This window comes from Rhipicephalus sanguineus, chromosome 11 (assembly GCF_013339695.2).
Source record: "Rhipicephalus sanguineus isolate Rsan-2018 chromosome 11, BIME_Rsan_1.4, whole genome shotgun sequence".
Taxonomy (NCBI): Eukaryota; Metazoa; Arthropoda; class Arachnida; order Ixodida; family Ixodidae; genus Rhipicephalus; species Rhipicephalus sanguineus.
This window is the reverse complement of record NC_051186.1, coordinates 92,996,090-93,021,497: the sequence shown is the minus strand read 5'-3', so window position 1 is coordinate 93,021,497 and position 25,408 is coordinate 92,996,090. Positions and strand designations below refer to the sequence as shown.

At 44.1% G+C, this 25,408-nt stretch overlaps 1 protein-coding gene across 3 annotated transcripts; it reads left to right on the top strand.

Moving 5' to 3' along the window:
* Positions 1–792: 792 nt before the first annotated feature.
* Positions 793–24,361, top strand: LOC119375542 (uncharacterized). 3 transcript variants are annotated; one of them, XM_037645740.2, is made up of 6 exons: positions 793–845; positions 8,181–8,363; positions 9,465–9,610; positions 9,683–9,780; positions 11,029–11,115; positions 24,221–24,361. In XM_037645740.2, the coding sequence occupies exons 2-6, from the start codon at positions 8,277–8,279 to the stop codon at positions 24,238–24,240; spliced, it is 438 nt and encodes a 145-aa protein (XP_037501668.1). In that variant the 5' UTR covers positions 793–845; positions 8,181–8,276; the 3' UTR covers positions 24,241–24,361. The 3 variants fall into 3 exon arrangements, with proteins under 3 accessions (XP_037501668.1, XP_037501666.1, XP_037501667.1); XM_037645738.2 differs by lacking the exon at positions 24,221–24,361 and adding an exon at positions 15,450–16,536; XM_037645739.1 differs by lacking the exon at positions 24,221–24,361 and adding an exon at positions 14,158–14,383.
* Positions 24,362–25,408: the final 1,047 nt, after the last annotated feature.

Genomic DNA, 25,408 nt, shown 5'->3' with positions numbered 1-25,408 from the left:
GGTTCAAATTTTTTCAATGCACATCCCAGATTGCACTCTACAATTTTTCTTTTTACGAGTTTAGAATGGTCCGACGGGTAGTTAAGGATCAGCTTTATAAATGTGGGTTGGCCGTGCCTGCAGACCTGATCTGGCTAAGCTATCAATAATGGTTAAAAAAATTGTAATTGACAATCCTGGGCAATCTGCAACAAAAGTTTAACGTTATGTCAATTTGCAAAGCTTAAAACGCCTCCAACGCTCTGGGATAGTTTAGTAGAATTATAGAACAGCAGCGGATCATCGACTTATCAGAGCAGATACATTATAGATGACTTGGAGTGAACACCTTTGCGTTCAGCGGTGACACTTGCATATGATCGCTATTTTCTCCTAAGAGAAGCATTTTTAGACACAATTTTCGTAAAGCTACAACGTCATCTATTAGGAGTACATGTATGTATATTTGAGGCATAGAAATCGTTCGATGCAGAGCACGCAACAACACAAGCAAACGACGCCGGAAGTGTGTTTCGTGCATTTGCCTGCAAGCTGGATATTCTGCGTTGTTAACACATCTTCATGATAAAGCAAGGAATACAAAGCCTCAATGGTACGATACAAGGTGAGGCATATGTCGCTTTCGAAACGCTCTTCGCTTGCATATAAGCGTATTTCAGAGGAAGAACACATATTGTCTTCGCTCGTGGGCGTAGCACAGTGCGGCACAATGTGTGGACGCAATGGGCATAGCAGATGCGCGTGGTCGGACTGCAGAGGCGTTAGTGACCTACATAAATTGTCTCGCTATATAGAATTTAGTTACCTTTCGCGAGCGCACGTCGTACGTACCTGTACTCAATGCGGTAAGCATGTATAGCGCTACTTTTGTGGAGGGCCTCTCACTGTTATCATTTTTCTTGTCGTCAGTTCCGGCTCGTTTCTTTTACGGACAGTGGGTTCAAAAGATATAAGTGCAAACGCTTATTCAGTGCGCAGTAACTAACGTCCAGAATTTTGTAGCATGAATTATATTAAAACAGAGGTCTTAATTATCGCATAACTCTGTTACAATAGAGAGTTTTAGTTTAGCGCGCGCAAACCTGTACGTACGCAACGGCCTGCGCGCTGCGTACGTTAGAGTTGAGGCTGTCTCCTACATTTTTAGTTTACCGTACGCAACAACCGAAACGTGGACTGCGTCTAGGCGTCAGTGCCTTCGTCTCGGCGTGTTTTGCTGCGCCATCTAGTGGCTAAGAAATAAACTACAATATCCGATCATAGTTGACACAAGTCAAGGCACGAGACAAGGCAAGATTTTACGATGGCGCAAATTTTGTTGAGGTGATCGGTGGTGAACGGTGACGGTTGGTACGACTTCTACGAGGCGAGCAGCAGCGAGGGAGGAAAAATGCCTTCCGAGAGCGGTGGCTTTTGAAGGGCGACTGCAGTTTCGACGACATCGAATATCTCCTACATCTTTGCAGCGATCACTGTCCACTGCACTGGGTCCGCGAACGGATTCAAGCTACTCACGTAGGCAAGGAGCTCCAAATCGAGGGCAGTTCCGAAATGGACACGGTATTTATTCGCTGCCATGACCGCCGTGCTAGCCGTGCCGCTTGTGCTGCTGTCGGACGCAGCCATTTTGCTTGTCTCGACCGGTCGAGATCTCGCGAGAGAAGCGCCCGTAAGGTACGCAACGGCCGTAGCGGGCGCAACGTAAGCGCCGAGATCTAGCGTGCGCATCTCTTGCGCGCGCAAACGCACGCATCTCTCTTAGGTTAAGCGCATGCGCAGTCTTGCTCTCTCTCACCCGTTGCGTGCGCAAGGCCGTTGCGCGCGCTAAACTAAAACTCTCTAATTATTCATCCAGGCTGAACACAAGTACGTTGTACTGTACGTAACTGTAGAGGGTTTGATGTTCTGCATATATGTTATCATTTACTAAACTTAGCGCAAAATAACATGCACAGAGTGAAGTGGTAACATACACAGCGCAGACTATCAACTGAAATTTATTGAAGAACATTCACACATATATACACAATGAACAAGACACGTGATGAAAGAATAAAAACGAATTTTAGTGACTAGCACTCAAGTAATCTATTTCGATAGGGTGCAACACTATCGATGGCCTCGCGACACATGCCTCACCATATCTGTAGATACAGAACGCTTCCTCAATTTCTCGCTCCGTTTTTCCGTTAAATCTTGCCAGCACACTTGCTTCCGTCAGCCTGGGCGCGCAGCCGCAGTCCCTACAATGAAGCGAAAGGTTCGAACATGGTGGCCCATTCAAAGAGGCTCTGTGGTCAAATAACCTAGCTGCTTAAATAATAGGTTATTTGACCACAGAGCCTCTTTGAATGGACCACCATGTTCGAACCTTTCGCTTCATTGTAGGGACTGCGGCTGCGCGCCCAGGCTGACGGAAGCAAGTGTGCTGGCAAGATTTAACGGAAAAACGGAGCGAGAAATTGAGGAAGCGTTCTGTATCTACAGATGTGGTGAGGCATGTGTCGCGAGGCCATCGATAGTGTTGCACCCTATCGAAATAGATTACTTGAGTGCTAGTCACTAAAATTCGTTTTTATTCTTTCATCACGTGTCTTGTTCATTGTGTATATATGTGTGAATGTTCTTCAATAAATTTCAGTTGATAGTCTGCGCTGTGTATGTTACCACTTCACTCTGTGCGTGTTATTTTGCGCTAAGTTTAATAATGGAATATTACCAACTCGCCCAGCAAAACGTCCTTCTGATTATCATTTATGTGGTGCTGATTTTTTATTTCAGTACTGTTTAAAGGATCAATGGAAAACAAATTTATTTCTAGGTAATTGTTGCGTCATATCTCAATATCAGTCCTTATTGCAGAATGGAGTGTAGCGAAATGCACTCGTTCGTTAAGATCACACTTGTACACATTGCAGAAAATAAGCAAGCGATTACAATTACTTTTTTTAAAATGTAATCGATTGTGGTGGTCAGTTACAGCCGCAGACAAGTAACTAAGTAATTACAGAAAAGCTATCGATTACTTTTGGGTTACTTTCCTTGAAAATTTTATTGTCGTAACACAATGATACAAGCTTGCTCAAACTACCACGAACTGCTGTGGCTTGCCTGTTATAGAGAAGGCTGGAGGCTTGCGTGAAGGCTGGGAGGCTTACTGCGGCTTCTGTGCTATAGTGTTACACGTGTTAACTTTCAACAGGAGTTGTTTTTCAAAGTTGTCGTTTCTGATTCTTCCACGTTTCCTGGTTAAGGGGTCAACTGCTACACTGAAAGCTCTCTCGATGCATGTGCAGTAGGGAAGGGCGGTATTATGACGCAGGAGCACCTTGCGCATCAGCTCGTAGTTGCACAGTGCTTTGATGCTCGCGTCCATTTCCTCTATGAAGCGTCGCGCTTTGCTGTTGCTGGCGCTCGGGCAAGGCGTCGCAGGTAAGGCCAAGAAAACGGTGAAGAAATAGGCTCTGTCAGAGACTCCCCGTCTGACAGTATGGGGTGTCTCTACAGAGCGGTCGCACGTTTTTTGGATGTGAACTGCCACAGAAGACTCGTTACAACTTGATTTTGGAAAAAAAGTTATTGATTACCGGTAATCAATTAGAAGAATATGTATTCCATTTGCTCAGAGGTTTGCAGTTTCGAAAAATTAATCGATTATATTATGAAAGTGCAACAAAATGTATTTGATTACAAGTAAATGATTAATTATAACGTGCGTACGACCCTGCTTCAGATGGAGCACTCAGAATTTCTTGTGTGCTTTCTACAGACGGGACAAGTACACGGCAATACTGAGGGATGGTGATTTGGACAGCTTCTAGCTTTAGATTTCATTAGTGCGTCTACATGTTGCGATGCAGTGCCAGCTCTGCGACTTACGAAATATCATCACAGTAAGAAAACTTGAAAACCCTAAAGCCAGGCAATTAAAGGATTGAAAGCGCGTGCATAATAATATAGCCAGAATTTGTAAACGAAATGAGAGGGGAAAACAAAGTTGTTAGGCGGTTCATCCCGCCTGTCCCACTTCCTGTGCAGGCATTTATTGCGAATTCATCATGAGGCAATTTGTCCATAGCTAAGGGTACACTCAAAACTAACGCGTTTCTAACTGTCGTTTATTCCATTTAATTTGTTTTTCACAGGAATTACAATTGCACGTTGTCAAAGGGGTCAAAGAAGAAGCCTTTACTTGATTACTTTGCACTTGAATACGTTGAAGTAAAGCACGTAGGCCAGACAAAATACCCATTGAGATAGTTGAAGAACTTCGATCAAAGTAAATAAAAATTCGTCACGAAGGCTGTCAACAAAAGTGGAAGACAGAAGAATAGCCAATGGACTGAAATTGATCTCTTTTACTCCTGCTGCGCAGATAAAGGAGACCTAAACAACGACCACAGTACAGAGCGATTCCTTTGTTACGTCATATGCCTGAAACAATGATCGTCCGCACAACAAAGAAAAAATTTTAACAAGTGCTGAAAATAAGAGGAGGCGATAGAGCGAGTGCTGTTCAGAAAAGGGCGCAATACCAGATCCCATATCGCAAGCATGACACAGTTTACGGAAACGTGTAAAGAATATAAAAAAAAAACATTCGCACGTTTGTTTAATCTACTATAGCATAGCTTTTGACTCCCTTGAACATTTAAAACTGAAGCCATATGATTGAAAATTGGGAATTTGCCTTACACTTCAGAACTCTATTAAAAGCCCCCCCCCCTCCCCACTGCTCCCAAAAAATTCCTTGCTACGGTCCTGCTCCCCATATACCCACACCTACTCAAAATGTACAAAGAAGTTGGTTCAACTCGCCACGTTTGATCATGGCAATAAAATAAGTTCGGTATTGGCCACTGATCGCCTACTGCTCCGCATGGTGTCGAATCCTACAGTGAGTGGGATCTGCCAAATTTTTTCTCGAAGAAAAGTTCCGAGATAAAGAACAAGGTGCGTCGCTTCCTGGTCAAGCAGGAACTTTTCTTTAAAAGTTTATTCCTGACAAATCCGCTACGATTTTTGGAGCCTCTCACTGCAAACTGATGGATAGGAGCTTCTCTTGATTTTTTTTCCTCTGGCAAAACATTATTCATGTGTTAATGTACAGTACTCACGGAATCAACCGACATCAATTTTTTAGTATAACGACAGGTATGCGCAATTGCTCGAGTTAACCACGTCATGTCGCGACAAGTCTAACCTCTAAGGATAATGTAGGCCCTGATTTAGGCGCTCGAGTCGGAATTACGCTGATATGACCCGAAATGAAGACTGTGTAAACGAAAGTATGAGGGTTACTTAGCCCTAAATTGTAGTGTTTCAATCCGTCAGTACTGTACCTACCAACACAACAAAATGCGAAAAATGATTGCCCTTAACTTAAGGAACCTGCGAAAAATTTTGTTCTGCGTAATTTCGTTATCCGCTAGAACACAACGTGTATAGGTGAATGCAGCTTCGATGAAAAATAAGTTGGTATTTTAAGGTACACCTCTCGTGTCGTTATACTGCATGGACGAGTTGAATTGAATTGATTTTATTCAAGTGCAAAAAGTTACACTTCGGAGAGGGAGGACTAAAGGCATTGACGCCTGACGAGGTCCTCCCACCTGAAACAACAACAGTTTGCACACAAGCACTGACAACAACAAAGGAAGCGACTGGAAACTTACACAAAAGAAGTAATAGTTCACGTACAACTTTGAATACATATAGAAAGATAAAATAACATTTTACAGGTAAATATAAAATCAAACGTATCATTGTTGAGGACGGAAATCATTGAACACAAATAGCGGGCAATATGCACTTAAAAAAAACTATGAAAGAAGTAGTTGACTTATTTGGCGCTTTATTATTTTTCCTAATTTTTCATTTCTTATTATTTCTTCTATACCTTTGTTGTTGTCCAAGAGTGTTGTAATCTGGTAGTGCAACGCTTGTGAACCATAGTTTGTCCTGATCCTGTTATTCCCGTAGCTAACATGGCGAAATGTATATGGCGGATGCGTTTGAGGGTCGTGTAAAGTGAGTGAAAAGGTAGTGTCGTTCTTAAGTGATGTGTCTCAAGAGCCAAGCGCAAGGTTTTCAAGTTGTGTATGTTTAGTATACCCAATTTGCTCCAGCGTTCGTTTGTACTGTCTCGATAATTCATATTACAGATGGCACGAATGGCTTTTTTCGTAAAACAAATAGTGATTGCAAGTTAAATTGCGTAGCGCTTCACCAGACCATTAGGCAGTAATGAAGGTATGATTGCACAAGAGTGCAGTACATTTGTTTCTTAAACCATAATGGCAATAAATTTCTCGTTTTGTAGATTATACCAATCGAACTGGATACTTCATAACACACATGATTAACGTGATCTGTCCAAGTTACCCTTTCGTTAAAAATTACACCTAAAAATCGTATGGAGTCCACGCGCGATAGAGCACTATTGCGAAAAGTAATATTGGGTTCATTGTCCTATAATCTTGTTTTTCGGCTCGAACAATATGAACCTGGACTTGTGCACATTGAGCTCTATTTTATTTGCTGTGAGCCATTTGGACAGTCCAGCCAGCCACGTAATTCGCGTCGCTCGCTACAGAATTTATATCACACACAGGAAAGAAAATATTTCTGTCATCGGCATACATGACCATTGAAGGAGTGCAAGGAATGTTGACTATATCATTAATATGCAAGAGAAAGAGCAGCGGCCCCAAGATTGAGCCCTGTGGTACGCCTGTGCGTATATCCAAGTAGCTAGATGAAACACCATTTACACTAGTACATTGTACTCTTGATGAGAAGTAGCTCTTGATCAAATCCAATGGGGTGCCTCTTATTCCATAGTATGGCAATTTAAGCAAGAGAACTTTATGATTAACTGAATCAAACGCCTTTTTTAGGTCCAGGAAGAGCCCTACTGTGAAACGTTTACCTTCTATGTTATTTATTATTGCATCCTTCACGCGAAGCAAGGCCCTTTCTGTTGATTTTCCCTTCTGGAATCTATACTGTTGGATTGATATTGCATTTATTTTCTCAAGGAAGCTAACTAAACACGTGTTGATAACATTTTCAGCAACTTTGCTGAAGACAGATAAAACAGAGATTGGGCGATAATTCGCAAATGAGTTTCGATCACCTCCGTTGCGTATAACAGAGACTCGTGCTATTTTCAGCTTATCGGGAAAAATTCCCATGGTTAGCATTTGGTTGCAAATATGTGATAGTGTCGGTGCTACTGTATCTGCGACGTATTTGAGTGCCTGCGATTTAATGCCATCACTTCCAGCCGAGCAGTTGTTGCGTAACTTCAATATTAACTGAGCTATTTCATTAGGTGATGTAGGCGAAAAAAAGATTGTCTTGAATGATTTATCTTTCAAATATAATAATACATCGTCCTCACCAACTTTTGTACTCCCTTCACCAATAGAGAGAAAGTGTTCATTAAATTTATTCGATAAGGTAATACCACAGTATATCCTACCTTCATCTTCTATTTGATGCAGAGATTGCTTGTTTGTTTTGCGCATGAAGACTATAAATGCTTTCCATATTTGTTCCGGCGTAAGTCTGTTAGAGAATACTTTGATATGGTAGTCCTCCTTCGCCTTTTTAATATCGGATGATTGTTTATTACGCATTCGCTTAAAAACCTTAAGAATATTTATGTCTCTATACTTTATGAAGTCAGCCTAAAGTTTAATATTGCTAACGATTCGTTTGTGCAATTCCTTATCTATCCAAGGTTGTCTACACGTCTTAAATTTAACATAGCTAACCAGGGGGAACGCGTTATTATACACTTTTAAAAAATTTTCTATGAAAATCGTGTAACTAATGTTTGGGTTACTTTCTGTATACGTCTGTCCAATCTTCTTCTTGTAATAAAGTCCGAAAACGTTGCAATGTATCGTCATTATTTTCCTATACATGACTGGTGATGTTTCAGGCGGCACATTCTTAATATGCGGAACAAAAACATAGAAAGGCAAATGATCACTCAAATCAGATACCATAACGCCCGAGTGCACATCACAAGGCAAAAGATCGGTGAAACACACATCTATTGCAGTTGAACTGTGAGCAGTAATACGAGTAGGAACATTGATAATGTGAGCACAACCATAGCAAGACATTACGCCAGGAAATGGCCAGGAAGCTTCTTTTCCTGTTGTCAGAGGAATGTGATTCGGAATACGCTACTCAGCTGGAGCTTTGAAGAAAAGAAAAATAAGAGCCCCTGGTTTCGCCAAGATTAAAGCTGCCAAAAGACAATGAAGCAGGACAACATCGCATTTGTCATCGTGACGCTATGGTTCAACGAATTGGTTACTTCGCAGGATTCTCCTAACATTGTCGAGGTAAAGTAAAATGAATTCGAGTTTTACTTGTCGGAGCAGTGTTGGACGCACGCAAAGGGCTTTATTATCACCGATTACATTTTACATGCAAAGAACGTCGTTGCAATGATACGAAACATAGCCAAACCACATACCAGACCCTGGGTTTATAATTCAACCGTGAACGGAAGCTTGTAGCTAACGGGAGGTAGCATCTGCGGATGGCGCCAGGGTCAAGAACCAAGCGAGATTCACAGTGTACGCACACACCGATCGCTTTGTGCGTTGTGTGTGCTTCACGCTTGTACTCCAGTTTTCAGCGCTTGTCTCTGCCAAGGTATTGCTTAACTGTAACTAGGTCAGATTCTGATAATATAGCGCTCTGTAGGGAAAATTACCAGATGCATCGTTGACGAAGACTGAGTGTGGCAATGCCTATTTGCTCGTGAACACTGAATTCCAGAATTCAGGGTGATACCAGAGAAGTGATGGCTTCACAATAACAGAAGAAAGCTTGGGGCATCGAGCACTTTAGTAAGCAATACGTGTATGGGAGAGCTGTGTGGACCTATATATATATATATATATATATATATATATATATATATATATATATATATATATATATATATATATATATAAGTCCAAAATAAAGAAATAAAGGCGAACGCGCATCGTGAGTAATAAGTGGAGACCCGCTCTGCGATGCTTCTTTACAATGCAGAGAGACCATTGTAAACGAGCATGACAGCGCGAGTTCCCTCTTCTTGTCGCGTTCCGCGTTCGCGTTAAGGCTACTTAAATGGATGACAGTAAGGTCGGAAAAATTAAAGCGGGGACTCCATACTGCGGTGTTACCGGATGGTACGTTGGCAGTGTTGGGAATTACATTCTTCAACAATACATATGGCAATAGGAGCTGACATTACGCATGACTTCTGTTCGTACAATCTGTTAATTAAAGAACTATCAAATGTGATCGAGATAAGAGGTAAACCTCATTATTTCAATGGGACAGCAAGAACAATGATGTCAAATGTTGAAGAAAAATGTTTTGGGTGCTTGAATAAGATTACGTGCTGTTCGTTCATGCGGTCTTTTGCTGCTTTATGGTATTCGCAGCTTCTCGATAGAAAAGAGGCGATATGGACGTACATGACGACATCAACACATAGAAGATATGACTGCAAAGCGGATGTCATTGATGATATAAACCACGATTATGTCCTCTTTCGAAGTTTTTTCGGCTACAGAAGCGTTATAAAAAGGTACGCTTCATCTTCTTACAAATTTATGCGTTTTTTTGAAGCACTGAATGTGAAATTGTAGTTTTCTCGCAGCGATTGGCAGCAGTTCCTCGAAGGGCGCCTGTGGTACAGCGAAGCTAGAAATAATCCAAGGAACCATGCGTACAATGCCATGAACGTCAGCTACCGAGGTATGCTAATAGCAGCGGAATTGATATTGTGTTGCACAACATTACGGGACCTTCTATCCCCTTTATCGATGTTTGCCCTTCCTTGTTGGAAATTTATTGCGCTGTGCAGCTGAAAGCTGCTTCCTCTAAATCTTTCACACAGAGTGCTGTACAGGTTCTTCCACTGATATTATTTTTTGCAATTATATGCTGTAACTGTCCATTCAGTGTGTTTCTCGCGAAATGCGTAGTCGTTAGGGCCTGTATATGTGTGCATATTTTAAATACGTAAGCATTTCTATTAGGACGCACCAAGAAAATTGCCCGTCCGTCTTTTTGTCACGTAAGATGATCACCACCATAAGAATAAGCGAAAAAAATTCACTCCGGTCGCGAAGCTTCAAATGGGGTCCCATACATAGAAGGCGAGTGCCTTAATAACTAGACTACACAATTTCTGTCTTTCGTTCGTGGTGCACAACATATAATTACTTAATGTATACACAGAGCCGCCAAAATAACCAAAGCCGCCTCTATAAGCACACCGCAAACCTTACAAACCTGTTTCACAGAAACAAATAAAAAAAAGGCTCTTTTCTAAGAGTCTTCATAAGCTCTTCATAAGCAATGAATAGCAGCCTGCATGGAACGGTAGTGTGCAGAAACACCCTTGTTCTCTCTCGTGTTTGCGCTCAGTACCATAATGAACACTTCGTTGAGAAATATTCGCAATAAACTGACCTAGGAAGTTCTCAAAGTTTAGAAATCACTATTTCTCACTTCGCACGTACTAGCTTAAGAACGCTTTTACGGAAACTATTGCTTCTAAACAGCTCTACAGAAGGCTGCTTTAAACGTGTGTTCTAGACTGAATGTTTTGTCAAAAGCAAGGTAACATGCTGCTCCGGTTTCGGAAATATAACATTTTAACCACAACAAACCTTCGATTACTTCAAAGGAAGTGTATGTGACATTGATACTGATTTCTATGCGGTCTTCTGCAGCAAATGAACATGCACGTCGGATAGAAACGTTGGGGACGATATGTGAACACTTGTAGAATGGCCTCAGCTAGCGTTTAAGAAATGAAAGGCAAATATACCTGATATGAAACGCATACCTGTAAGCATACACAGCCTTCTACTTTAAAGAGTTTTCTGTGAGAAATCCAGACCCGACCAGAGCACCCTAGTCGTTCATTTACGGGAGCAGTGTCTCATTCTGCAGGCGCCATTAGATAAATTACAAACTGTTTTATATGCCCTGCAGGCGCCACTCCTTATACGACGGAAGTATTAACTTATCTAAGTCCGAACAAGGAGTGTGGTGTAGTTTCAGTTATTGATCTCACGACTGGTAAGTATATGCTCCATTTATTACATCAGACGTGGCATTGTTCTCCAATCAAAGTTTTTACCTTTCATTGGTTAGAGAAAAGCTTGGCTCAACAGAAAAATATTGTGCCGCTTTCGAACTAACATCTGAGTTTCCTGCGTGAGCAACTGTGTGAAACTGAAACAAGTATACAATAAGCCGTTCCCTCGCAGGCGTCTTAGCTACGTCATTTTTTCTTGAACTTAGTTACACAACCGCCTTAGTCACCGTTGCTTGTAATCTTAATGCAGTCGACGTCATCAGTGCAATTCTTTTTAACACAGCTGAGAAAAAATTACACCATTTCCCGCTCAAGGGGACCATGAGGCGATGCGAAGCCCGAGCACTTGCACGATCGCGTTCCGTTGGCGTTCGTTGGGCATGCTACCGACCTCGCGTCGTGGAACGCGAAGAGGAACGCTACGCGCGTGTTGTCTTCCCTCTAGCCTGGCCGTTAATTCTCACAGGGGGAGCGGGGAACGCGGTCGACAGGCGCGCGAGAGGGGGCAGCGTAGGAGAAGAGAGAGAAGGGGGAGGGGACGCGCATGCGATGGCGCTCATCACGGCGTTGCGCAGGAGAGAATTTCGGCATGTCTATCCCGCGTTTCAGAGGAAGAGTGGAGAAGGAGATGGGAGAGGGGAAATGGAAAGGGGGAGGGGAGAGAGAAAGTGGAGCTGGGAAGTGTAGAGGAGGAGTGGTGAGGCGAAGTGGAGAGGAGGTGTGTGGAGAGAGTATGCGCATGCGCAGTAAGGGTGGTCACGGCGCACACCACCACCACCACCGGTTTGAACTCCGCTATAAGATGCTTCGCACCTAAACCCCCCAGGACTCCTTATGCATCCGCCTAAGTCAACTCGAAGGCGAAATCCGTCTTCTTCTTTTTCTTCTAAGTCGATGTATTGAACCCCCGCCGCGCCCCTTCCGAATGCTTTCTGCAACTAACGTGGTTTTGCAATGCCTCCAGGATCGGGGACATGATAATCCTTCTGCACCTCACCTTGTTTTGCGCTGCCTCCGGGATCGGCCCACCTTTGACGAAGCAATGATGTGATGTGATGGCATCACATATTTTGCAGATCTGTGACGACGCGTTTACATTATATGGTGACGTCCTCACGTGATGATTTTTTGTATCTCTCGTACTGACGCCGCCGACGGGGGACGCCGGTCAATTTTCGCATTTGATGAGGCATCTAAATCTTTCGCCTTAGTATCATTCCCACCATTCACATTTTTCAATGTAAGGCTATCGTAAGCTACATCTTACCGGCATCAAAGTACTGATAGGTGGCCTGAGTGCGAGGTAGTGCATCCTATAATACTTTTTATTTTCAGTGGGACAGTCGGAAGTATTTCGGCTAGAGGAGATGGCGTAGTACATTTGTAAGATGCTTAGCAGCCTTCGGTGCATGAGGCATCATTTCGCCCACGAAAGATTTTCACTACCGCCTTGTTTTTGGTATACAAACAGCATTGTAGACCGATGAACCGAGTGCTCTTATGCTAGATGCCCCGAAGTAAACGTCTTTATAATTACGATAACAATTCTATGGGCTCTCTCGGCGGGCATTTTGCTGTCGCCCTTGGCGTCGGCAGTCTTCGTCGCGTTCTGTATAAAGTCGTAATCGATGACATCGCCTCGCGCATCGTATGTTCTACGCGCGAGTACACGGGCTGGGGACGAACGCGGCTGAAGCAGAGATGAGACAAACCTGGTCATTGCCGTCGCACGAAGGGTGCATGCGATAACATCGCCCCGAGTGCGAGGCGTGCACTAGATGGCTCCTCAAGCAGGGAGGAAGCGCCCCGGCCGTCTTTAGGCGAAGAAGCGTCGGTGAGGGCGGGTGGGGGCTGCGTCGCTCGAGCAGCAACTGCGAACTTTGCTCGTAAGGGCGCGGTCACAAGCGCTGGCGCGCGCACTACCTCGACGGTCATCAGAAGATGGCTCGGGAACTAGCTGTGCTCTCAATGCTTACTTCGCGCTTAGAGGACTGACAGCGCGAAACCCGCTTCGGTCCCTGGGGCGGCCGTATACCCTTAAATCAGCGTGTTGTTCAGTTATGCGGATTATAACATCCGAATTCATTGCTATCGCATTCATTCGTTGGCCCTTGCGGCTAAACATTTTTTTTGTACAAAAACAATCAACAAAGCAGATGCAACACACAAAAGCAGAGGTTGTTTGTGCTTTTGCGTGTTTCTTGTGCATCGTATTTTGGGTTTTTTGACAAGGCCCATGAACCAGCAGTCCCAGATATCGTTTCTTCTGCAGTAAATTTCTATTATTTCTGAGGTGCAAGCTCGAGCGCATGTGCTGTGGCTTACATATTCCGTGGCGCCTTGGGCTGCAAGGCCAAACACTACATTCGATCGATGACTCGCTCCTTCGCAAAACATTTCCCAAGATTTCTATGAACATGGAACCAGGTTGTTGCTCCTAGGGATTGTTCTCCATTGCCTTCCAGTGACCAAACATATGTCGAACGTTCACGACGGCCTGTGGAACAATAAGACGTTAATCAGGTTCAGAACAGTGTTCCAAATAACAGTGTCACGAATACAGGCCGAAGTTTTGGCATTAAAGATGCCCTTAAGTGCCTAAGGCAGGAACATTCCAAATTCAGGCATAGCGTTGTCTTAATCAAGTACAATGGCATGTTCGTAAACCACGGCTGTTTTATGTATGGAATGGGCGAAACAGAGTATCGCGTTAAAGAATATCAATACCATCTGAAAGGCAGCAACTGATAGGCAGCAAATGCAGATTGCCCCTATATAATTTGACAGGGCCTTGCTAGGAACATGAGAGGACTATTTGTTTTTGCAGTCTTCATACTGCACTCACCTGCTTAGAACACTGTTCGTTAGGCTATGATCAGGTAATGAACACCTTTATTTTGAACGCTTCCTGCATGCTTCTAAGCAGTGCCCAAATTGCCCCAGTTTTCAGTTGCCAAGAAACCTGGCATAAATATTTGGCTATGCCACTGCTGTGTACTCTGGTTTTTTTTTTTAAACTTCAGCGGACATATCAGTGTCAAACACACTCCAGCAGCGTAACATGGATCCACTCGTCCACTGCTGAACAGAAGTCCTTTCGTGATCTTTTGCTTTGGACATTGTTCAAGAGCGTGAGACATACGGTAAGGTTCAATAAAATTCCAAACGAAAGCAGCTGACAACGAAAAGGATTGTTCACCAGGTCCACATTATCTGGTGTGCTTCCGCCAATGCTTCCACATATCGTAAAAGTAAGGAACCGATTGTGGCTTCGGAAGAAAAAGAGCGCTCCATAAAAGTAGTTTTGTGTGCTTTAATGAATATTGGTATGGGAAGAAGTAACGAGTTTCATGCGCTTTATTCAATATATGGGAACTAGCAACCACAGTAGAAATTGAACGGTACAATAAAAGAGTGTTAAATCACTTCTTCAAACCTAAAATTTTGAAGCGTCACAAAAAAAGAACTCATTTGCACACACTGCGCGGCTTTCTATGCAGCATCACATTGATCTCAGCTTACACATTTCACTGTAGTTCCAATTTATACAAGGAAACTATTGCGAAGTAGTTATGCGGGCATCTAATTCACTTTTACGTAGAGTCAATATCTTTAGGGTTTGCCCTTTTCATTTCAGCTAAAATAAGCTTTCATTTGCTGTTTAACAAATAATGAAAACTTACAATACTGGCTTCCGTTGCGCGCTCCTCCCAGATCCTTCAGTGGGAGCCGTGCCCTCCGCCCCCCCCCCCCCCTCTTAACAGCACGAGCGCGACGATAGTTTCGAACAGTTCTTTCTAAATGCAAAAATAAAACGAACACTAAGCGATCAGTTTCAATCGCACAATGTTGGATAACTGTACGTACACACTTTTGCCGTGATCGCACATTTCAATCAGCTAATGGTACGCATCAGAAGTTTATTTCTATTGAGCGTACATAGCATGTCAGCTTCAAAAAGGATTGCGCGAAAAAACAAGGGACCCTTAAAAACCGAGTTACGAATACGCAGGCCAAGAATGTACGAATGAATTTCATCAGGGGTGTAGTCAGAAATGTTCTTCGGAGGGGTGGGAGCGGGGAGGGGGGTGTTCAATCAAGCTGTATGCGCATGTGTGTGTGTGTTTGTACGTGCGCGTTTATATAACCATACGTTAAACTGAAAATTTTCGGAGGGGGTAGGGGTCACCGCTCTCCCCCCCCCCCCGAGATTTTTCAGTTTTGCATACCTGCTCCTCCTGGCTACGCCGGTGGGTGCTATCTCACCTAGCTGAGAAATTTATGTGACAAACACATCTTATTACTTTGTTTTCAGGCACAGCAGAGATCACGCATGAATTGCGGGTGAAAAATTCTTCGATAGCAGTAGTCACTGCTAATCCGTGTTTTAAGGCAGTACGAGATAGCTGTACAAGGAAAACAAGCTCGGCTCACCTACGTACCAATATGCCAAGATATACTTATAGGAAAAGACAATATCATACCTGGTCGTCCTATCGAAACAGCTCTAAGCTCAGGCCATCCGAAGACCAGACCAGCCATCTTCAAACCAACCAATGTCCTGCTGCTCTGCCAGCTTCCATCGGAGCCTAAGTCTTTCCGTGCGCGGTTGTCCTGCCAATTGCTCGGAGTTCTTTCGATCCCCCACCCACTAATCTCAAGAAGAGGAAAGCGGCTTTGAATGCAAAAGACTGCGCATGCGTCCGCGGTTAAAAAAATCTAGCCGTCTTACGAGCGACTATGCAGTTGCAATTAGCTGCTTTACAAAAACGACGGCCACTACGGTAAAGAGATAAACATTTAATTTAGCCATTAAAGCTGGAGAGCTTTGCCTGAAAACATGTGCTTCTGTATTTCCGCGCCGTACGGAAGGTGGGAATGGGACAGGCGCATGATAGAATGAGATAATTATAAACCGTTTCTTATAGATGAATATAACGCTACTCCGCTGTCGCCATACACGTAAGTAAATTTGGCGCAACAAAGCGTGCAATACAACACAATGTAGCACAATTTCGATCACAACTAAGTATGTTACCTACACTTTTAGCAAAGATAAAAACTGAAAATGCAGAGGAAGAGATAATGGTGTTGTGTCTTTTTTTCCATATAATACAGATATTTATAATTCGTATGGGAAATTGAACGTTTCCACACGAAATGCGAAAGGGCTTACGGTTGCTGAAAAATTGCCCTATACTTATGTGCAACCAAAGGGAACTCGTTTAGTGATCGAACAGTTGGCGTGGTTGAACTTGCATCGTAATGCATGGGTGATCGTGCTGTTGTATGTATTAATGTGAAGTGCATGTTGTTCTTTAACGTGTAACGTGAGCTGACCATTTTCGACTGCAGCGGAATAAAAACGCAGGTGAATAAACGACCTCCTTGAAACAGTCGCTACGTTTCTTCCTTTTCCCAGGGCTGAGCAAATATACTTCGAAATTGTATCGCGATACGATACAAGATGCTTAGGCAAGAAGAATTTGAGATACAGATACAAGATACCACCGCAATAATCGTATCCGATATGATACTTGCCAATTGTATCTTAAGATAAGACATTAGCAAATTTATTAAGGATCCATATAATGTAGCAGCAAACCTGTATGCACAAAAATGTCAGCTTAAAAATGTCTTACTTGTGACCAACTTTATTTCATTTCAATGAAATGTTTGCCAGCATCCCAAAAGTTTTCTCCTTCTTGCTCTAGGTACATTAGTTTCATTCTGAAGCAACTTATTGATGTTTGTATCAGATGTTTAACACGACAGTTCTTTACACACTTTGTTGACGGCGGTTCTTGCTTGTAATTTTTGCAATTGATGGGAGTCGCTGCTCAGCTTGCCGGCCAGCTAGCGGGTTACCTCCTCAACACAAGAACTCCAATAAGAAGCCTTCGCACGATGGCACAAATACTGGTGTTGAGTTTGACCTTGTCCGTGAAAGACAGTTTACGCAATAGCGGATCAGGACACATTGAACAGTGTATACGTAGAAGACATAAACCTGCAACGACTTTAAAATTCTACTTATCCTCTAGCGTAAAGCGTTCCTTATTGATAACCGCTAGAAAACTATAGCGCCATAACCATGGTTATGGTGCTCAACTTCCGTACGCTCAACACGCTGTACGCGGATAGCGGCGATCACAGACGTCGGGCGTCAACTAGACATCACGGAACACGTCGTCTTTTATATATCAGTGAACGAACCTTGTAGCGTTATCGCTGGTGCTCGCTTAAGCTCCCGAATAAACTCAACTACTCGCGTCCTGCGCGTAATCTTAACAGAGCAATCTGAAACAATCTCGCAGCTTCCAAGGCATTGCTAATAAATTTTTGCGGATTAAAACCGATCAAAGAAATAAGAGCGAGCGCCAGTGTAGTTGCACAAAGCGTGGCAGAACACCGCTGCTGTTCGCGCATTTACCATACCTCTGATTACATGGCGAGTAGTAATAGTAAAATAAATTTAGGGGGTCTAAAAAAGGAAAATGAAAAAAAAACGCGCTTCCATATCAAACATTCTCAGTGAATAAGTACAGAAACACGACACTGGCTGCACCCCTAATAGCTTTGACAATTAAGCCGCAAGTACCGTCGATTTACATGATACAGTCGAAACCCGCGATAACGAAATCCCGAGGGAACGAAATTCTCACCGCAACGAAATATTTTCGGAGCACCGGCGAACGCCCATAGGAGTCAATGCATTTCGTAACTTGCGACTACGAAAGATATTGATACCGCAGTCCCTCATTAACGAAATTTTGAAACACGAGTGCGCAAATAATCTACTCTCGCAACATTAACTACATTCGAAAACTGCTGAAATACATTCATGCTGCACCTAAATTGTGCAAAACTATCGCTACAGCGCACTTGAGAAGAAGCCGCCATCATTGTTTACAAAAAAACATAAAGATGGCGACAATGCTGATGATGATGGCTTGCCGAGACACCTGCTCGTTATCGCGGACTACGTAGCCAAATCCACACATCCTCATGGAGTTTCATTCGTGTTTTGGCTCCGTGCTCGGCTTTGTCGGCTTTGTCCTTTCGGCTTCGTTCTTGGCTTTGTCGGCTTTGTTCGATTTCGCTGCCTGCGAAGATGCCGCCTCCAACGAAAAAGCGGAAGTTCATCACGCTGGAAGATAAGGCTGCAATCATCAGTGAGGTGGAAAAGGGGAGGGAAAAAATGGACATTGCCGAAGAATTGGGCGTTGCGTGCAGCTCGCTGTCCACGATTCTGCGCTGATTCAGCGGAGCCGGAAGAAGGTTCGCCTGTGTATAGGCGCACTTGATGACGGTACTGGTGACAGCGCAGTGCCGCCCTCACTGACCAGTGCATGGGGCGAACTTTGTGCCGTGACAAACGAGATTCCCGATTGAGAGGCATGAAATTGCTGCATGGTAAGGCCCGCCAAAGCAAACTTAGAGACTTTTGGAAATAAAATGTGTTTTTTGTAAATTCCACGTCTTTTCTACCGCATTCTCACACCAACGAAATTCCCTCAAGAGCGAAATTTTGTGCTTTCCCCGGCGATTTCGTTATTGCGGGTTTCAACTGTAAAGCAAGACAATAGACAGCTCAGTGCCTATGGAAAATTGCCCGAAACGGCTCGTTGGGAAGCTCATAAGAAAAACGGAGCATTTGGTATAACTATGTTTATTGAATCCGCATCCTAACACCTTTAAGATGGCTCCCAATAATCATGATTATTTTAATGCAAATTACATTTCGCTATTTCGCTAAGCGGTAAGCAGAATGTTTGGTACTGTATACTCAAGGCACGCCCTCAATATGATATAGTTGCTTTACAAATCGCATTGCCAGAATGGTGAACTCAGTGAAATATAAATGTGTTAAGTAGCAGAAAGAACGTAGACAGCTAAAAGTGGGAAAGAAGCAGAGAGCTTATTTGGGCAGTACGTTACGAAAGACATATTGCACTGACCAAACCGCTAAAAACCAGCACAGATACCTAGGTAATGTAATGGGATGCAAAAAAGGACAGCTAAAAGCACTTGCGCTAACAATCAAACCATGATTCCAAAAATGTTTTGAATAAAGATAGCAGGAAGAAAAAGATACAGTACGCCAAAATGTCTTTGGTTAGATAAACGCTTGCTCTGTTACATCTAGCATCGGTGCCGCTGGCGCTATAGTTGTTAGAATCTTATTTGCGTACAAGTCAATGTTGTCGCGTATAAATCATACTTAGATCCACGAGATCCTTTAAATCGCTAATGTGTGAAAGCTACCACCCTCAAAGCAACCGCATTCTTGCATCCTTTAGATTTCGTAACGAAGCACCAAGCAAGAGAAACGTCGATAACGACACTAGCGGCACCAGAATTTTCGAGATCGACGCCACACGCTTTGGAGTACGCGGAGCAGGAAACTGGCTAAAAGCAAGTGTGATGGCAGTGACCCAACGTAAAAGAACAGAAATCGAGAAAACAATTGGCCGCGTATCTGCGTGTTTCGCTGCAAATGTCGTGTAAAGACGATAGAAGAGGCGCTGTGTGAGATATGGACGCCATCTGGCAATACGTCGGGAAACATGAGTGCTGTGTTGCGTGCTGGTAGTCCCGGCGCAGCAGCAGGCGAAGACCTTTGCAGAGAAACGTCCGCACTCAACGAGTACTATCCACACACTCTTTTATTTACACGTCGCCTGGGTAAAACAGGAACGCCAGAGCGGCGCCCACAACCGGCAGCCTGAAGGCCGCCCACAACGCTGCTTTTTCATTTTTTAAATATTTTTTTTCACCTTCTTGGCCTTCTCAAAACTAAAGTTTTTCAACACCAACTCATGGCATTCGTACAGTGCAATACAGAACCGAAACCGAAACACAACAATGAGCTCGTGCGAAGGGCACGGAGGAAGGCAAATTTCAGCGCAGTCGCATTTTCAGCTTTGTTGAAACAGCGCTTACTAGACGACGACGAAGTAAAAGAAGGCACAGGACAGGCAGCGCCTGTCCTGTGCCTTCTTTTACTTCGTCGTCGTCTAGTGAGTGCTGTTTCAACAAAGATGAGCGCATACCAACTCGCTCAAGCTTCCATTCTTATGCATTTTCAGTGCAGCTTAAGAAACTAGGGTCCTTAAAATTACGTATGTATGCATTTTCTATTAAAGGAACATGCCTCCTAATACTTACCTAGTGATGTTGCACCTCAGATATGCATGATATTTACTTTTTGATCGACAACGTTCACAAGTATGAACAGCCGTACCAGTTCAAGACGGCTGGCCCTTGGGCAAGTGGTTCAACTTTGGCCGAGTGGCTGAATCGAGGGACGTGCCGACAAACAGAAAGACAGACAGGCAGAAAGACAGACCAAAATTTTTGCGTTTAAGTTCCCCAAGAAAGACTATCGTCTTTAATAAAACGTACATGAACTGGGCGTAGACGCTCGTGTGCTTGTTTCTGTCGAGACTGCGTGAGTGCTGTCACGTGACTGTGCTCCACTAATAAGAAAGCGCTGACCTCATCGCGCTGCCCTTACTGAAAGACTCTCGGGCAAAGATAAAATTATGTGATTGTCCTTAGTTTAGCCCAGGGGGCTGAATAGCGCAGTACCAGCTTGAGAAGCGGAGTTCAGCCACCATTTATTGTTTCGTACGGTGTTTTTTAGCAGCATATTTTATCTTAAATACACGACACATTATTGAATGTATCGGAAATACAGATACTGATACATGTCGTGCGAGACGTATCGCGATACAGATACAAGATACCCAAAGAGTATCTAAGATAGTGTCTAAGATACATGTATCTTCGATACTGCCCAGCACTGCATTTTCCTTTGTTTCTTTTTGTTTGACATAAGCGTACTCTTCCCCTGTGCAACAGGAGAGAGGGGATCTAGCGTGCGGAATAATGCTGCCGAGGAAATTCACTGTTACCCTGGCGAAGACAGGTAATACACTTGTCGAAACATTCGGTCCAACGACGTTCACTCAGTGCGAGCATTTGCGGCATTGACTATACCAGTGGTTCTCAGCCATCGATGTGTCGGCGAACCCTTGTGCACTGGTCGAAGTGATGGCGGACCCCTTGAGGTGACGAACCAATGGGGGGGGGGAGGTGTCTGATGTAGCAGGCTTAGTTTTAAATTGAGGCGTTGGGGCAGTCGAGGCGATCTTGTACAGACTGTTGCTGCAGTTCCTGGAGCAGGACCTAGAACTGGGAATAAGTGAAAACTCGCCTTCCAAAACTTCTTTTTTGCGCGGGCGATGGGATTATATATCGCTATCTGGAAGACACGTGAAATGGCAATTATGAAAGGAAAGCGAACTTAGCAAACAATGTGTGCGGATGGAAAAACGCGCTTAGAGGGGTCTTCGAACGCCGCGTCAAATAACACCTAATGACAACGGCGATAATTTGCGCAGCGCCTCCTTACGCCTACGTTTACAGAGGGCGGGCAATTTTCTCTGACACGTCACATATAGTGTCCCCGTAGATGCTCCCGCAAAAACCAGAGTGGCACCTGTCTTTTTCTTGCGCCTTTGGCATCGCTATACTACATCACAATGGCGTGGTACAATATGACGCCACATGTTGCACCTAGCCGCTGGAAAGCTAACACGCAAGTGATGGCGCAATGCGGTTTCCGTGTTCTTCCATGGCCTCAAAGATGTGGCCGCACCACAATATATGTAGCCTCCAACACACTGTACAACAATACCTAATACCAAAACGCCAGCTCCACCTAAGTAAACAATTTTCATACACCTCGGCGAAGATCGAGGGGCCTGTCCTCCTATTAAGCACGATCTTTGCGCACGCCTCCGACAACACATGAAGTGTTCTCTGCACACGCACCCAGAATGTAGTGGACAACAGAAACGGGAAGCCTATATCTAAAATCAACCAAATAAATAGGCACGAACACCAAAATGCTGCGGGGAGAGGTTACAACAATAGCCTCAACTATTACCCTTGGTTCACCATTACTGGTTGCTGCTGGAAGTGCTCATGGTGCGCGCTATGTATGTCATCCTCCTTTGTGTGCGCGGAGACTCGGCGACGTAAGTGCGCGTCATAGCTACGCGATTTATTTGGTGACAACCAAGCGATTTCAATTATTGGCCTTGTATGGAAGCGTTAGAACTCTGTAATGGGCCGTTCTCTAGAGCGGCTTCTAAGGCGTCGTCCTCTTCGCCTCTTCTCTGAGGGCACGCCCATCATGCTGAGAATCCGTGCTCCGTCTTGACTGTCGCCGTGGTGCATCGTCGCCTTGTGCCGTCAATAAACGCCTTTACATCCTGCAGCGAAACTATGAATGCGATGGCGACGTGTCGTAATTACAGCGAAACTATGAATGCGATGGCGACGTGTCGTAATGTTATCCGAACTATGGCTAGCAACTGACTTTTTGATCCGATCTCGCGTAACTCTACAAAACGCTAGTGCACATAAATATGGCCGCTTCCGGGAGAGAAGCGGTTCTCGTGCATTTTGTCGTATCACTGGTCACAGCACGAAGCGGTGACATCACATAGTGTAGAAGGGTATACGTGCAGTTTGCTTATGTCTGCGGAGATAGCTCGCGCGCCAGCGCTCCCGACCGCGCCATTATAGTGAATGTTCGCAGTTTCACTCGAGCCACGCATTCCCTCTCCAATGGCGTCCCTTTATGCTTCTTCGCCCAGCGAAAGACAGGCCAGGCGTTTCCTTTGTGGTTGAGGAGCAATCAGCGGCAGGCCTCACACGCGGGTAGATGTGTTTGTATGTGCCCTCCGTGCGACGGAGGTGGCCAGCTTGTTTCAAATCTGCTTCAGCTGTGTTCCTCGCCAGCGCTCGCCAGCTTTTACTCGCGGGTACACTGCAAACTGGTTTGAGCCTTTTAGGGAGTTTCGGGCTCGACGCATAATGTGCATCCAAAAGGTCCCTGTCACCAAATGCTTGTTTTTAAGAGACGATAGTCTTTCTTGGGATACTTAAACGGAAAAATTTTGGGCTGTCTTTCTGTCTGTCTTTCTGTTTGTCGGCATGTCACTCGTTTCAGCCACATGGTCAAAGTTGAACCACTTGCCCAAGAGCCAGCCATCTTGAACGGCTGACTAGGTTCATACTTGCGTACATTGTCGATCAAAAAGCAAACATTACGTATATCTGAGGCGCAAAATCACTAGGTAAGTATTAGGTGGTGTGTTCCTTTAATACAAAATGCATACATACGTCATTTTAAAGACCTTAGTTTCTTAAGCTGTGCTGAAAATGTGACTGCGCTGAAACTTGCCTTCCTCCGTGCCCTCTGCACGAGCTCATTCTTGTGTTTCGGTTTCGGTTCTGTATTGCACTGTACGAATGCCATGGGGCGCCGCTCTGGCATTCCTGTTTTACCCAGGCGACGTGTAAATAAAAGAGTGTGTGGGGAGTACTCGTTGAGTGCAGACGTTTCTTCTGCTTCAGCGCTTCGCGCCAAACCGCGTGTGCGGGCTGGCTGGCGTCCCCGCCGGTCGCGTTGGTCACCGCCGGTCTTCGCCTGCTTCTGCGCCGGGTCTACCAGCCCGCAACACAGCACTCATGTTTTCCGATGTATTTCAAGATGGCGTCCATATCTCACGCAGCGCCTCTTCTATCGTCTTTAGACGACATTTGCAGCGAAGCACGCAGATAAGCGGCCAATTTTCTCATGAGTGGCCCAATGAGCAGTTTTACGCTATTTTCCCATAGGCACTGAATTTAATTGTCGTAGCTCTTAGGGGTTACTCGCCGCGGTGGTCTAGTGGTTATAGTGCTTGACTGCTGACCCTAGGTCGCGGTGGCCGCATTTCAATGGAAGGAAAATGCTAGAGACCACTGTGCTGATATTTAAGTTTTAGAACCCCAGGTGGTCGATATTTCCGGAGCCATCCATTACAGCGTCTCTCATAATCAATTATATCGTGGTTTTGTGGCGTAAACGCATAAATTATTATGAGCTCTTGTAGGTGCCGCCTGCATCGTGTTTCTATACATATTCGCTGTGTATGATACGGAAGCGCTTTTCTATTTTACTTAGATATATTTCGTTTCTTTGTTTAGGCTTGCCTAATTTCTTTCACTATTACTAATCACCAGGTAATCGGAGCTATAGGTGACAATAGTGTGAACAGCGGTGGTATCCTGCGCCGCTTTGTGCAACTGTACAATACGTCTGAAACGTTCCTGGGCTGCACATGTTCTAGTGACGTATACCTACCCGGTGATCCGTTATTGCGAAAGCCGCTGCCAGCGAAATCTATAAAGAGCTCTCATGTTAAGCAGCTAGAGCAACACCAATATGTTTTTTCGCAATGAAAATGATAAAATTGAGCAAGAAGTAAAAAACTTTTGAGACACTAAGATACATTTCATTCAAAGGAAACAAAATTGGTCCCAGTTAATCCATTTTCAAGCGAACATTTTTGTGCATAGGCATTGAATGCTACATTATATAGATAAGAGATATATAATAACAAATTTGCGCATGTATCGAATTATTTTAAGATACAATTGCAATATACCTTATCGGATACAGTCAGTGTTGTAGTATCTTGTATCTGTATCTGAAATACTTTTTGCCTGGGTATCTTCTATCGTATCGCGATACAATTTTAAAGTATCTTTGCCAAGCAATGGTGAAATCCTCCTACTCTCCCATGCCCATTTTCGTCCACACGAAGGAGTTGATCATGAGAGCGCCGAGGCGTAGGCGGCTAGATAGATAGATAGATAGATAGATAGATAGATAGATAGATAGATAGATAGATAGATAGATAGATAGATAGATAGATAGATAGATAGATAGATAGATAGATAGATAGATAGATAGATAGATAGATAGATAGAAATGCTCAAGGTGGCTAAGGTTCGATTAGAAATGCTTCGCATTTAATAAGACCAGAAATTACAATCTCCCCAATACTGTTCTTCTAAGCATGCGGTATAAGTATATAAACAACGAGACTGGAAGAAGCAGGAAGAAAAGTGTAAAGAGAATATCTCAGCAACCTGCCATTTGCAGATGGGATATTGCTCTTTGGAGACAATGGCAACGCATTGCAAAATATGGTTGAGTACTTAAAACTGGAAAATATTATAGCAGGGCTCAAAATCTATATGGTATGGGGCCTCAGGGCCAGCGGTCGGCCAGTGCCTTTAGCAAGAACATGCTTGTCAACCAGAACAAGCACGTTTACTGGCCAAGATTCGAGCCAGACTGCAAAGCTGCCTTGGGGAGCAGACTCGCACAGAGTAAGAGTGCGAAGCAGGCTGCTCTTCATTCTC

Coding starts and splice junctions, on each gene's coding strand:
- LOC119375542 (XM_037645738.2), top strand. CDS start 8,277: ATGAAGCAGGACAACATCGCATTTGTCATCGTGACGCTATGGTTCAAC. Junction 9,611..9,682: donor TACAGAAGCGTTATAAAAAG/GTACGCTTCATC, acceptor GTTTTCTCGCAG/CGATTGGCAGCAGTTCCTCG. Junction 11,116..15,449: donor AGTTATTGATCTCACGACTG/GTAAGTATATGC, acceptor CTTTGTTTTCAG/GCACAGCAGAGATCACGCAT.